Source organism: Cyprinodon tularosa, unplaced genomic scaffold, assembly GCF_016077235.1.
Source record: "Cyprinodon tularosa strain WSP-4 unplaced genomic scaffold, ASM1607723v1 ctg1082, whole genome shotgun sequence".
In the NCBI taxonomy this organism is placed as follows: Eukaryota; Metazoa; Chordata; class Actinopteri; order Cyprinodontiformes; family Cyprinodontidae; genus Cyprinodon; species Cyprinodon tularosa.
The window spans coordinates 212,390-227,810 of record NW_024037874.1 but is presented as its reverse complement, the minus strand read 5'-3'; the positions used below and the strand labels follow the sequence as shown (position 1 = coordinate 227,810).

Genomic DNA, 15,421 nt, shown 5'->3' with positions numbered 1-15,421 from the left:
CCTCCCTCCTCATCCATCCATCCATCCCCTCCTCCCTATACCATCCTCCATCCTCCCCATCCACCTCCTCATCCCTCCATCCATCACCATCCCCTCATCCCTCCCTCCTCCCTCCCCCTTCCATCCCCCCTATCCTCCTCCCCCCACCCCTCCATATCCATCCATCCCCCATCCTCTCCATCCCTCCATCCCCATCCATCCCCCATCATCCCCCATCCCCCATCCCTCCAATCCTCAACATCCCTCCATCCCTCCATCATCAAACCCCCCCATATCATCCCCCCATCCCTCCTATCCCCCCATCCCTCCTCATCCCTCCCTCCCTCATCCCCCCATCCACCCTCATCATCCCTCCATCCATCATCCCCCCTCATCCCCTCCAATCCCCCATCATCCCTCCACATCCATCCACACCCCCATATCCATCCACCCCTCCATATCCTCCATCCATCCCCTCCATCCATCCATCCCCTATCCTCCATCCCTCCATCATCCTCCCCTCCCTATCCATATCCATCCATCCATCCATATCCATCCATCCATCCATTCCCAACCTCCCTCCTCCCTCCATCCCTCCTCATCCCCCCATCCATCATCCCCCATCCATCCCCTCCTCCATCCATCCATCCATCCATCCCTCCATCCATCCCTCCCACCATCCATCCATCCCATCCATCCCTCCATCCATCCCTCATCCCTCCATCCCTCCCTCCTCATATCCCTATCCATCATCCCTCCACCATCTGACCTCATCCATCCATATCCCCCATCCATATCATCCCTCATCCTCCATACATCCATCCATCCATCATCCATCCATCCATCATCCATCCATCCATCCATCATCCATCCATCCATCATCCCTCCATCCATCCATCCATCATCCCTCCATCCATCCATCATCCATCCATCCATCATCCCTCCATCCATCCATCATCCCTCCATCCATCCATCATCCATCCATCCATCATCCCTCCATCCATCCATCCATCATCCATCCATCCATCCATCCATCCATCCATCATCCATCCATCCATCCATCATCCATCCATCCATCCATCATCCATCCATCCATCATCCCTCCATCCATCCTGACCTCATCCAGCGAGTCGTTGAGGAGTTGTGCTCGTCGAACTTTGATGTTCAGAAACAGAAGGTTCATATCGACCCTCTGCCTCCTGGAAACTTTGCTCACCAGGCTTAGCTGTAAAGATCAAACAGACGTTAGTTTTCTCTGTAGAACTTCACCTTCTAGACTCACTAAAGCTTTTATTTTCAATGCTCACTCTGGCCTGACTGATCATCTGCTGCTCCGAGTCTTTCTGGATGATGGCCTTCTTCACCACAGTAGACAGAATGAAGGGAAACTGACAAAAAGAAAACCTGAGGAACCAAAAACAGTCGATCGTTTAATTACTGACCCTCTTCACCTTCAAATCCGACCCATTCTATCTGTCATGACCTGGGAGGTCTTTCCTCCACATACGGGTCTGTTGGAAGCACAGACTGGATCAGAGTCATCTAAACATAACTAGATGTGACACAGCGTGAAACAAACTTCTGGGAGAGTCTTCACGGTTCTGAACTAACTGCAGCTGTGGGAACATTTCCTCATCTCCGCTCCATCTGACTTTCAGGAATCTTCAGAAGGAGCTCGTCCCGGTTAAAGCAGCGTCGGACTCCTTTCTCTTTAGATCACAGCCTGGGGAGCCTGAAGCTGCCTCTGTGGGCTGTCAGCATACGATCAGACAATGATGGAAAACCAAGTAATCTGACAGAAACATGTAGCTACTGAAAAAATAAAGTCCTCTCGGATTTAACTCTAGAAAAATTATCTATGACTCATGAGTAATGATCTAGTTTTCCATATTTAAACTTCCTTTTGAGGAGGCTTACCTCCCACAAGAGGAATGATGTTCCTCTCTTCTCAGAGATTCCTGCACGGCGTTCTGAATATTCCACCACAGCATGCAGAGAGACGGAGGTCTGGACTTTGACTAGGCCGTCTCAAGATCTGGAGTCTTTGCTTTTCAAGTTCTAAGACTATTGTTCTGCTGCAGACCACATATTAAAGTCCACGAAATATTAAGTTTATTTGGATTAGAAATTGTTAAACTAGACTTAAAAAAAACATTCTATTCAACTTATTAATTAAATTAAATTTAATTGAGTTTATTTCTTAGTCCCAATTTACAACACGTGTCATCTCAAGGAACTTTCCAGTTCAGCAGATCATCCAGTCAGATTGATTCAAAGTTTCTATCCAAGGAAAACCAGCTGATTGCATCGACTCATTGACTCTTCAGCAATCCCTCACACTAAGCATGCTTGTAGCGACAGTGGAGAGGAAAAACTCCCTTTGAACAGGAAGAAACCTCCAGCAGAACCAGGCTCAGTGTGAGCGGCCATCTGCTGAGGCCCACTGGGGTTCAAGGAGACAGAAGCAGAGATAGAAAAAGAAGCATAGATACAAAAGGCAACTGTCAACCAGCTCCACAGGCGGCCCCGTCCAGGAAACACACAGCCAGGCAGACGAGCTCCGAGCCAGCTCCCATGTCAGAGGATGAAGAGAGCACATCCAGTTAGTCACAGTCAGAGAAACAGGACTACACTGGAAAACAGGCCAAGCTCCAACATCTAGAAACAAAGGTGTTGATGGCAGCAGCACAGCTGATATTTCTCTCCAGGATGGAGTCACAGCCAAACAGGAACAGACCAGATGAAGCTACTATGAGAAAACATGGAGCCTCTCCCAAAGGTGCAGCATTACCCAAATCATACTTTCAGTTTACAGGTTTGCAAACTTCAATTGTAAGCAAAACTCTAACGGACAGAGCATCAAATAAACGAGACACTAACTGACCTATTTGAGTTGCCGTAGTTCTGCCAGGTTCTGTAATCCTCCATGAAGTCTATGTGCTCCAGCGTAATGTTGTAGAAGTCGGTGAATGGCATGATGGGAGGAGAGGAGACGCTGTTGGCTGCATCTGACAGGAAGAGAACGTCAAACATTAGGAAGGATCAGTGGATAAAACACATGCTGCGGTGCTGCAGAGACTCACTGAACAGGCTGAGGACTTTGGTGGCAGAGGGAATCCACCAGGAACACTTGGCTGAAGGAGGAAGCTCGTCTGGTTCTGCAGGAAACAGGCGCGTGGAGATGAACTGTAGGAGGCGCTCCACCAGCTGCCGGAAACGCCTGGCTGACAGCCTGAGGGACCAGATGGCATGAAGGAGTTAAATGTGAACAAAGAGGAGCGCCAAAATAGAGACACGGAGAGAGGGAAAGGAAAAGCAGCGTCGGCTGGAAAAAAGTGGCTTTCTGGATTTGAGCAGAACTAAACAGAACCTCTAATTTGAAGCAGCTTGCTCTAAAATCATCACCACAAAGAAGATGTTTTCAAAAGCTCCTGACTCACGCTGAGGGAGACGGATACAGAAGCTGCCTTACATTGGTCCTCAGTCTCTGAGTCAACCTGAACAGCTTCCATCAATCGGTCTGTAGACGGTTAGAATTTCATCAACTGAAGTAAGATACTCATGAATAAACCAGGAGATGTTTTAGAGCAGAAATTATAAACAGATTTACCTTCCAGGGCTGCGAGTTGGTTCAAATCAGAACCAACAGAAACAACCTAAATGCTGTTACTCTGCCTGTTTTCTATTCTTATCCTCTGCAGTGCTCCGGTTCTGACCTTCCTCCTGCTTCCACCTCTCCTTTATCCTGCTTCCACCTCTCCTTCCTTCCGCTTCCACCTCTCCTTTATCCCGCTTCCACCTCTCCTTCCTTCCGCTTCCACCTCTCCTTTATCCTGCTTCCACCTCTCCTTCCTCCTGCTTCCACCTCTCCTTCCTCCTGCTTCCACCTCTCCTTCCTTCCGCTTCCACCTCTCCTTTATCCTGCTTCCACCTCTCCTTCCTTCCGCTTCCACCTCTCCTTTATCCTGCTTCCACCTCTCCTTCCTTCCGCTTCCACCTCTCCTTTATCCCGCTTCCACCTCTCCTTCCTTCCGCTTCCACCTCTCCTTTATCCCGCTCCCACCTCTCCTTCCTTCCGCTTCCACCTCTCCTTTATCCTGCTTCCACCTCTCCTTCCTTCCGCTTCCACCTCTCCTTTATCCCGCTTCCACCTCTCCTTCCTCCTGCTTCCACCTCTCCTTCCTCCTGCTTCCACGTCTCCTTCCTCCTGCTTCCACCTCTCCTTCCTCCCGCTTCCACCTCTCCTTCCTCCTGCTTCCACCTCTCCTTCCTCCTGCTTCCACCTCTCCTTTATCCTGCTTCCACCTCTCCTTCCTTCCGCTTCCACCTCTCCTTCCTTCCGCTTCCACCTCTCCTTCCTCCCGCTTCCACCTCTCCTTTATCCCGCTTCCACCTCTCCTTCCTCCTGCTTCCACGTCTCCTTCCTCCTGCTTCCACCTCTCCTTCCTCCCGCTTCCACCTCTCCTTCCTCCTGCTTCCACCTCTCCTTCCTCCTGCTTCCACCTCTCCTTTATCCTGCTTCCACCTCTCCTTCCCTCCGCTTCCACCTCTCCTTTATCCCGCTTCCACCTCTCCTTCCTCCTGCTTCCACCTCTCCTTTATCCCGCTTCCACCTCTCCTTCCTCCTGCTTCCACCTCTCCTTCCTCCTGCTTCCACGTCTCCTTCCTCCTGCTTCCACCTCTCCTTCCTCCCGCTTCCACCTCTCCTTCCTCCTGCTTCCACCTCTCCTTCCTCCTGCTTCCACCTCTCCTTTATCCTGCTTCCACCTCTCCTTCCTTCCGCTTCCACCTCTCCTTCCTTCCGCTTCCACCTCTCCTTCCTCCCGCTTCCACCTCTCCTTTATCCCGCTTCCACCTCTCCTTCCTCCTGCTTCCACCTCTCCTTTATCCCGCTTCCACCTCTCCTTCCTCCTGCTTCCACCTCTCCTTCCTCCTGCTTCCACCTCTCCTTCCTCCTGCTTCCACCTCTCCTTCCTCCTGCTTCCACCTCTCCTTCCTCCCGCTTCCACCTCTCCTTCCTCCTGCTTCCACCTCTCCTTCCTCCTGCTTCCACCTCTCCTTCCTCCTGCTTCCACCTCTCCTTCCTCCTGCTTCCACCTCTCCTTCCTCCTGCTTCCACCTCTCCTTCCTCCTGCTTCCACCTCTCCTTTATCCCGCTTCCACCTCTCCTTCCTCCTGCTTCCACCTCTCCTTCCTCCCGCTTCCACCTCTCCTTCCTCCTGCTTCCACCTCTCCTTCCTCCTGCTTCCACCTCTCCTTCCTCCTGCTTCCACCTCTCCTTCCTCCTGCTTCCACCTCTCCTTCCTCCTGCTTCCACCTCTCCTTCCTCCTGCTTCCACCTCTCCTTTATCCCGCTTCCACCTCTCCTTCCTCCTGCTTCCACCTCTCCTTCCTCCTGCTTCCACCTCTCCTTCCTCCTGCTTCCACCTCTCCTTCCTCCCGCTTCCACCTCTCCTTCCTCCTGCTTCCACCTCTCCTTCCTCCTGCTTCCACCTCTCCTTCCTCCCGCTTCCACCTCTCCTTCCTCCCGCTTCCACCTGTCCTTCCCGGTTTGAGTCCATCGGTCCTTTCCCAACACACACCTCACGACCCTTGAATTTCCACCACCCCAATCCTCTCAGTTCTTCACCACACCTGACCTCCTTATAGCAGTAGGAATATAGAAAAGTTATAGAATAGAAACTATTGCTAGATAAAGATAAAATGCTGGCTGATAACTTCATAAATGTAGATTTTTCTCTCCTGACGACTCTTAGATTTGTTTTTTCACTCAATGAAGCCATTGAGTTACTGTAAATTGACCAGAAGACCAAGTCGCCTTCAGTGAACTACAAAGTACATGTTTTCTACAAATATTCTTTCATTCGGTTCAATAAATTCCTTAAATATTTGGTTAAAAATATAAAAATCTGTTCCCAGTTAACAGAGATGGGAAGTAACGAAGTACAAATACTTTGTTACTGTACTCAAGTAGATTTTTCTGATATTTTTACTTTACTACTTATTTTTATGGCGACTTTTTACTTCTACTCCTTACATTTTTACACAAATATCTGTACTTTCTACTCCTTACATTTTAAAAAATTGTCTCGTTACTTTAGTTTTGAATCATTTCAATGGAGTTACCGTTATTATTTTTCACGTCATCAATACCAAATTCAATCTAATTGGATGGGAATCTACGTTGCATTTGACGCACCACTACAAGATGAATCGACAGATTCGGCGGTATTCATTGGCGGCAAATCATTGCAGCTTGGTGGCGGTGGCGTTAGCATAGTAGCATGGACGACGAGATGATTGAAAATGAACACAACGGAGATCTAGTCCTATTGGCAGACATCCATTTAAAATGTAGGCAACGGCATGAAAAAAGTGGTTTCTACTTTTACTTTTATACTTTAAGTAAATTTACAAGCCTGTACTTTGTTACTTTTACTTGAGTAAAGAAGTTTAATCAGTACTTCCACTTTTACCAGAGTATTTTTTAACACAAGTATCTGTACTTTTACTCAAGTACGGAAAGTGAGTACTTTTGCCATCTCTGCCAGTTAGAGAGACTTGCCTCTTGAGCCAGTGGACCAGGTAGTGGTGGTCGGCCTCAGACAACGCTGCGATCTGCCTCAGTAGGTGAGCGAAAATCACGTAGGTGCTGGTACTGGAATACTGAGGATTCTGCAAACATCAGGGTTAAAAAGTTCATGTTTGATAATCATCACATGCTGGAAAACTTTCCTGACCTGATGCAGAACAAACTAAATATAATAAAACACGCCTATTTTCAAGCATGTCTTTATTACTGCTGTTCAAAAAAGACCTATTATTTTTGAGAAGTAAAAACAACTTTGAATCATGTTTGAACCGATGCAGCTTAGTCTGTGTTTTACTCAACCAATATACATTTATATATTCAGAAACTAGAAGGTTTTAGCTTTTAAATGATGAATCACACATGTAGTTTGGGCTTACAGTTCCTCAGTTATTAGCTTTTCCATTTGGGTATGCAGAATAGGTGAGGTGGGTGTTAAGAATAAAGACCTGAATGGATATTTTGCCTAAGGGAAATAGATCGGATAGTCTGTTTGGTAAATGATATAATTAGAACAACGAATAAAACTCTGTAATGAGTTAAAGCTACAGTGTGTAATTTTCAGCGACATCTAACGTCCAGACTGCAGACTGCAGCAAAATGAACGTCTCCCCCCCACCGCTTCTCCCCCCCAACAGTACGGCAAGCGTTAGGGGACAAAATGCCTTCCACGACGTCGGAATCACCTACCTTCTCAAGTGATGAGGTTTGTTTACATAGATAATTTTACAGATAGTATTTCATTAGTCTGTGTAGGGTATAGATTTCATGTAGACTTAAGATAATAAATATACCCGTTATTTTTTCTACATCGTTGTGACGTCTTGGTGAGCTGCTTTGCATGGTGATATAAACAGACGAAGGAATTGTAGTCATTAGTTTAACAGCGAGATTTTGTTCGCTAGAAGAATATATATTCCCCGTTTACAGAGTCCAAGTCTTGTTTGTGGCACGGGGGTTACAAGGCGAGGAAGAGGGAGAGGAAGAGGGCGAGGGCGTGCAGCTAGGGCCAGGCGAGAGAGGGGAGCCAGCGGGGTGAGAGCAGAGGAGGAAAGGCTTGAAGATCTCCAAAGGAGCCGGAGAGAAGTAACCGAGGTATATATCCAGAAAATTATTTTACAGAAAATTACTGAATCATTACCTGTGAAACGTCAGGGACGTTGCTGAATAAGTATACTGGAGAGGAACAGCATCATCACGCAGCATGTTATTGTTTTAGACAGGTCTGAGCATCCTGTACTCCAAAAACTGCAGTGATATTAGACAATTGTGTGTGTAGGATTAATTACCTGTCCAAGAGAAAACTGGCAACTTGAGCGTCACTTTGAAAACCTTTTTCCTCCATCAGTGACTTCCATCGTGTAAATGCCGTGCCAATGTTGATCCGTGTTTTTTGTCGTTTCTTGTCACGCTTGCGTTTATTCTCGTCGTGTTTCCGCTTCTTAGATGACGGGGGTTCGGTGTCCGCCGCTTTTCATTGTGATACAGAGTAGGCATGATCCTCCATTCGTCTGATGTTTGGCCACACAGTGCCAAACAGTTTGCAAAGTCACTCACGCCTGCCGCCTTGTTTACCTTTCTTGTTACCGAGGCGCAGTATACCTGCTTCTTCTTCTTCTTTGGTTTCAGGCAGACTAAACGCTTCTCAGGCATAATGCTGCCATCTACTGTTCAGTACCGTCTCAGTTCATCTCTCTCAACTTGCCGTAGTTATTTTCGAGCGTAATGGGCGATCTCGCAATCGCTAGTTTGTTGCCTCTGGGCTGCCGTAGCGCAAAGATGTCAGCCTCCATGGCTGCGAGACCCGCTCCTATGTAATTATAAATAACGAATTCTAAGGCAACGCAAATATTATGGTTAAATGGCTGAGCTCATAGGTGATGATAAATAACATAGTTATGTATAATATATTAAATTTCTGACTTTATATCCCTGTAATTATTACACACTGTAGCTTTAAACTTTTCTATGTTTTGGTAGAATTTTCATTCTTTTTCCTTTTATTTGACCAAAAGTTCAAAGGATGCATCTTTGAAATTGGGGATAACTCAATTTCTTCTAAGCTCTTATTATAAATAAATATAAACATGATTCAAAGCAAGATGCAAAGACAATCAATACGGTTTAGTCTGAGACCTCCGAACAACAGAAAAAAGAATTTAAAACTATCTTATTGATTTCTCAGTTATGATCCACCTTTATTTTTAAAGGTACATGTAAGGTTTGAAAATTAGCCTGTTTCTATTTGACCCCAAATAGAGGGTAGAAACAGGAAACTGTTATACTAAATCTAGGATGACCTCATTTAATGTAGCAGGAAATAGAGACATTAACATTTATACAGGCTATTAGAAAAAAAACAGCCAAGATTTATTGTGCAAACCATAAACATCAGAATGAAACTGGGGCCAGAAAGTGTCTAAATATTAACTGTGTCAGAATCTGGAGTCTGACATCATCCCACACTGACCAGAACCTTCAGTGGAAATAAACGGGATTGTGCAAAAACTGTGAGAGGCATCAACAAACCAATTCAGTCAAAGTCCAGCTTCTTGTCATCTGTTGAAACTTTAATGTTTCTGCTGTTGGTCCGATCAGCAGGCTGGTTTACTCACACATTTTAACAGAACCTATCGGATCTCCTTCAGATATAAAGCGGGTCTGGGTTGGATGCTTTACGGCGCATCGTTGCTGAAAATCGTCTATGATTAAGCTGCTAATCCTAAAGTCATATTTGAGATGAAGCAGCACAACTGACCTATAAAAAGAAGGAAGGAGCCGAACAGAGTCTGAATTTCGTTCCATTGGCACCCTTAGGTAGGGTTTCCTGCTTTAATGGGACTCCCATATATGGCTGTCAGGCTGCAGAGATGGAAAAATGGAAAACCGGATCCAAACAGAAAGAGAGCAGGAATAAAGATAAATAAAATAAAGATCAGGCCAGACTGATGGAAAAAAAATAATCCTCAACTCTGTTAGCAAGAACTTCAGGATTCAGCATATGTAGTTTTTAGGGTTAATAATAATTGTTTTGTATCATCTTTCATGTAATAAAATGAGATCTAAGGCGCCTCCTATTCATTCTCACAGCAGCTATCTGAACTGTGGTCTGATCCAAGATGGCCGCCCTCTAGGCACATCGGGCAGCATCCAATGAGGCGTCTAAGTACGTAAGGTCTGTGCTGCTCACTAGGAAACAGGGGAATCACCATAGCAACCGCTAAGATGACTCCCTGATTGTTGTTGCCAACTTGGTGACTTTGTTGGAGAATTTATAAACTAGTGTAGTCTGGGTTCAAACAAAGTATTGATAAATAATTCAATTCTTAGTGTCATAGAGGTCATTTGTAGTTTTAAATATTATTCAGGTTTTTTTTTTTATCACTTTCTGCCCTCCACGTTGATCAAACCATGACCAAATCAGCCAATGATGTCATATTGCAGCATCTAGATTTTGGCGTTATTGATCTTAAGACGCTTTAAACAGAAGACAGATATGTGTGTCTGACTTTTTTTTTTATAACTACATCTTTAAAGGAAAAATCTTTACTGGAGGCATCCATGTTTGTCAAAGAACACTACTGCCAACTACTGGTTAGTGACGTCACGGTGTGAATAACTCTTTTTTTTCACTTTTACCCGATGTATTCCAGCATCCAGCTGCCATGCACGTGGGCATTGTCAGTTTCACTATAGCTCTGGTGAATTTCAATGGTGAAGTCCTCTGGAAATCTTCAATAATTGTTGTTGATTGCAGATGTGTCTAGTAGTTCCCATTGATTTAGCTTGGAAAGCGGGGAGAATGGCGCTAGGCTTACCGCACAGTGATCGCGACGAAAATAGTTTTTAATTTTTGACTGATTAACGCTAAATTCCTCAAATCACTGCGAACGTATTCCTTTTAGGTATAAATAATGATCCATTGATTATTCTTTGCTGACCGGACTTTTCCTTTAAGTAGGAACATTAAAAGATTTTCAATCCATCAAAGCAGCTTTCAGTCTCACCTGAATTAGAACAAAATATGCTCGCAGGTCGTCTTTTGTCCGAGGGCTGCAAAAAAGGGAAACTTGTTAAATTTAGAAACAAATCTCAAGGAAAAGGCTAAAAAGGGAGCATTTTTAATCGAGAAAGAAAAGGAAACATGCGCGGTTCTCTCACCCTTTCCACTCTCTAAGCAGGCTGTTGATGATCCCTTTTAAAACAGACTTCTGGATGTCCTGAGGCTGAACAGAAAAACAAACGCTTCAGTCAACAAGTCAGCGACTCACAAAGGAAAACCCTCTGCAGCTGATGGTCCATATTGTCCCTCTTTAATTAAAGAAATAAAGTCATATAAACATCTACTGTAAACTAACCTTATAACTGAATATGACATGCAGCTGTTGCAATGATGTATTTAAAGGTACACTATGCAACCGGTGTTGATTTTCCAGCGAGTCTCCCCCCAGAGGGCGAAAGAAAAAGTGCACCGCCGTAAATATGCTCCGCTGTTCTCCTGGTTTCTCCGTCAAGCCAGGCGAGGTTGTTTTGAGCTTAGCAGACAGGTGAACGCAACCAATCACCATGTCTTCTGCGGTAAGTGACTATTTTGTTCCAATTTTCAAGTTTGAAAATTCTCGCCTGTTCCGCCATGATAACTGAACAAATATCGCCACTGCGCTAGCAACGAGCATGCCTTTCACTGGGGGCGTGTAGCAGTTCTCGCCATAAAGTAAGAGGGCTCCTGCAATTGCAAGTGCGGTATTTCCCCCACAGACCACCAGGGCGGCCGAGAAAACCTTTGTTCGACCTGAAATGACTCATTTAATCATCCAGAACGTTATGGAACACATTAATTAGCTGAAAAATGTTGCATAGTATGCCTTTAAGGTCTAAAGTCCTCACAGGAAGCAGAGACTAAATCGTACAGTGCGCCCCTAGTGGTCAGGGGAAGCTAATGTCTCTTCAGATTTTCCAAAAAAGTTAAAAATCAATCCACTGGACTTTGTTTCCAGGTTTGAAGACGTTTCTCTTCCCATCCAGGAAGATTTTTCAATAAAAAAAATGTCAAAAATAGCGTGAAGTTCCAGGTTTTATCCTGCAGCCCAACAAAGCCTGGTTTGGCTTACAAAACATGGAAATTGAACCACAAGAACAGGTCCGCCCCTAATGAAACGAGAGTCATTAAGGTCTTTGTTAGCCTGCAATACCCCGATACTGGTCTATGGCTCTGAATGGGGGGTCGTTAGGGGCATTGTTGGCTTGGATGACCAGACGAGTTGTCATGGAGATGATGATTCTGATAGGAGGAAGGAATCAACTCTATCGATTCAGAAATCTGAAACCTGAGCCCCTCCCTGTTTAACCCTTTAAAGCCTGAACCAGCAAATAATTGACAGAAGATTCTAATTTTCCAAAATTAGAATTGTAATTGAACTTTCTGAAAAAATGAGATAACTATATAAAATCTGTAAAAACATAAAATTACATCATTTATTTGCATCAATTTTGACATATTACTCATTTCTATATCATCTTTTCTATGTTTTCTGTTCACTACATGTGTCTGATTATGTAAGTCAGGGTTTCAAGAACAAAAACATCCCACTGATGATGCAGAGGTTTCAAAACGTCCTGTATCAAATATGATACACTTGGCTTTAAAGGGTTAAGGTTAGATTTTTTCTCTTCAGATGTAAAAAATAAATCTGCCCAGAGTGTCATAGAGCCCACTATCCAAACATTAAACGTTCAACATGACTTAACTTCATCTGATTAAGTCTCATGTTGTTTTATCTTTAACAACACAAAGTCTGTAAACCTGCCTCTTATATGGATATTATTTAATACTTCCCTTATACAGTTGATTAAAAAAATAATAATTTTACTAACTTAAAAAATGTGAGAACTCTAAAAACGCTGATATTCTGACACTCAAAACAGACTTACTATTAATTTTTCTTACGTTAACTGATGATTTTTATTTATTATTAAGAAACTGGAAGTAAGTTGCCTTGTTATAAATCTAACTGTTTAACATATCAGACCTAAAAAAAAGGGTTAAACGTTAATTCATCTTACAGAAAGTAATAAAGGAAATCAAAAGTCATGTACATCCTTCTTAGTTTTTCTAAAAAGCTGTTTACAACATTATATATAAAAATAATCCAAAGTAAAGTTTATTTTCTTGTTTTATGTCTGAGCTCCTTCCTGTCAGGTGAAACGTAGCTTCATTTTGTTGTAAGAAGGCAGGAAATCACCTGCTTTGCTTCAGCCTTTCAGTAATATATTAGTACTAATATTGGCAATGTAAACACAGTCTTTGTTTTTTGTCTGAATGAAATAAATAAAATAAATCAGTAAAGGTTGACCCTATCAACCATTTACCGTTTGTTTTGGTTTTATTTTAATATCAGGTTTAAATAGAAACATCAGAATCATAAGACATAAAAAGAAAGTAAACTAGAAAGAGAAAAGTCTGCAGAGAAGAAGCCGCTTTAGCGGTTCTGTCTCACTTACTGTGCCGAGGAGCGAGTCGTAAACGGCGTTGACGAACTTGGCGTTGACCCCTGAGTCCTCGATAGTGTTAAACAATCCGTTGGCCTCCCGCTGGGAGAAGAAGGACGCACGGTGAGGAAAACGGAAGCAGACGTAAGCAGAGGGAGAGATTTCTGTCAGGTCTTTACCTTGAAGGCGGCGTTGATTTCTATGAAGGAGTCGAAGGTGGTCAGGTAGAACTCTCTGACCTCCCTCCAGTCACCTGAGTGAACGGCGCGCTCCACGTCCTCCCTGTTGGAAACACAGCAAAGCTGTAGAGTGAGGAGCATTCTGGGATGCTTCGTTAATTGTCCAGAGGAGACTCACTGGAACTCCCTGGTGGTCTTGGTACGGAGGGGGATGATGGGGTCGGAGGGGAACGGGGCTTTGACTTCAGGAGGCAGGGTGTCGATGGAGAGCCGATGCTTCTGGCGGACATCGTTGCAGATAGGCGGCAGCTCCCTCACTGCTGCAGCGAGGCAGAAATAAGGTTTTAAACAATCAGCTCTGCTAGAGGGGCTATAATAGAGCTTCTTTCCACGCCAACACATCAGCTGACTCAGGAAAATTATTGCATAGTGACTGTTTTAATGTGTTCCTGCCTGTCTGATGCTCAAGGATAAGAAAAGAAATCTATTCTGTCAAATATCCAATATTTTATTAGATTATATCGATTCAAAAATAGTTGAATAGATCTCAAATATAAAATATATTTATAAGCCAACCTCCATTTCATTGTCTTACTTTTATACAACTCCTGATGCTACGTTCAGACCGCAAGCAGCTGAGGCAGCAGAAGCAGCTAGTTTACATGGAAAGTCAATGTTTGACGAGCATCAAGGCGCAGGAAAAAGTCCCACACCTGATGTTGGACGCGCCGCATCAACCAATGAGAGAAGCTGATCTGGGAGCTGGCAGGGAGTCAGACGCAGCACTGCTGATGCAGAGCGCTATGATCACTCCTCTGAAACAGTTTATTAACGCCTAAATTAACTTCAAATGTAGAAACCTGCCGGCAGAATATGTTGGCTTTTATTATCCTGCTGCCTGCAGTTTGTAGCACAGACCTGAAAAACGCTAACATCTACTTCCAGCCGCCACCAACAGGAGGGGAAAACCCTGGAGAGGCGAGCGGGCCTGAGGCAGCTGCTGCTGGGGATTAAGGGGCCAATGTAAAAAAAAAAACAGTGTTCCCCTTTTACAGTTGCCTTTTGTATCTATGCTTCTTTTTCTATGTCTGCTTCTGTCTCCTTGAACCCCAGTGGGCCTCAGCAGATGGCCGCTCACACTGAGCATGGTTCTGCTGGAGGTTTCTTCCTGTTCAAAGGGAGTTTTTCCTCTCCACTGTCGCTACAAGCATGCTTAGTGTGAGGGATTGCTGAAGAGTCAATGAGTCGATGCAATCAGCTGGTTTTCCTTAGATAGAAAACTTTGAATCAATCTGACTGGATGATCTGGTGAACTGGAAAGAGACCTGAGATGACATGATGTGAATTGGAGCTATAGAAATAAACTGAATAGAATTTTAACTGTCCATTTCAACCCTTTGATTTCCTCAGTACAGAATAAATAAAATGACCCCTCAGAGGAAATCCCATCTGTTCCAGTTCATGCATGCAGCTTCATTAATGGAACCAAGGCTCAGAATAAAGGAAGTAAAGGAGGACAATCTGGAGGATGGTTTGAATCTGCTGCTTTCAGCCCAACCAGTAAGACCTGGTGATTCATCAGAGCCGTCTTGCACCAGGTGGAAACAGACATCAATGTGTCCTCCCACACTTCAACCCGCTCATCCTTTCTCTTTATAATTGGCCCCTCATTGTCTCCGTCTCCACAGTAACGACCATCAGGAGGAGGCCGACCCTGGTGCATTGTGGGTGATCTTTCTGCAGGCTGGGGCGGATTGTACAAGCAGGAGATAAAAGGAGCAGAGTGATGGATAACTGCAGCAGAGAACAGCCTGACTGGATGAATGTCCACTGGGCTGAACGAATGAACGCGCTCAGATAGCATCATCACATCCTAATCGGCTTTCTAATTTAATTACTGCTACCGTTTACAGTTTAAAAACAGCTTTCTGTAAAGGTGGTATGAACCTTTACAGACAGGACCAAAGTAGAAATGTTTGACCATAAAGTAGAGCCTGTCTGAGTGAAACCAGAATCTGTCATTATCAGCTGTGAAGCACAGCGGTGGAGGGATGATGCTTCTGGCTGGTTCTATACACCCTGTAATGCTCTGTGAGTCCAACAGTCTGGTCCCAACTGGGTCACAAACACAACAACCCCGAATTCAACAGCCGATCTACGACAGAGTGCTGAGAAAGAGAACAAT

The 15,421-nt window shown here is 44.5% G+C and overlaps 1 protein-coding gene across 1 annotated transcript in view; it reads right to left on the bottom strand.

Annotated features, from left to right (window-relative positions):
* The window catches only part of hectd2 (HECT domain containing 2), a 66,899-nt gene that overhangs the window by 29,347 nt on the left and 22,131 nt on the right, over positions 1-15,421 (bottom strand). The window contains exons 3-12 of the mRNA XM_038291782.1: positions 13,415-13,556; positions 13,237-13,339; positions 13,070-13,159; positions 10,730-10,794; positions 10,576-10,621; positions 6,545-6,654; positions 3,063-3,211; positions 2,864-2,987; positions 1,287-1,383; positions 1,097-1,204 (exon numbers count right to left, since the gene is read on the bottom strand). Coding sequence (XP_038147710.1) covers positions 1,097-1,204; positions 1,287-1,383; positions 2,864-2,987; positions 3,063-3,211; positions 6,545-6,654; positions 10,576-10,621; positions 10,730-10,794; positions 13,070-13,159; positions 13,237-13,339; positions 13,415-13,556 — 1,034 coding nt within the window. The remainder of the gene's footprint in view (positions 1-1,096; positions 1,205-1,286; positions 1,384-2,863; positions 2,988-3,062; positions 3,212-6,544; positions 6,655-10,575; positions 10,622-10,729; positions 10,795-13,069; positions 13,160-13,236; positions 13,340-13,414; positions 13,557-15,421) is intronic.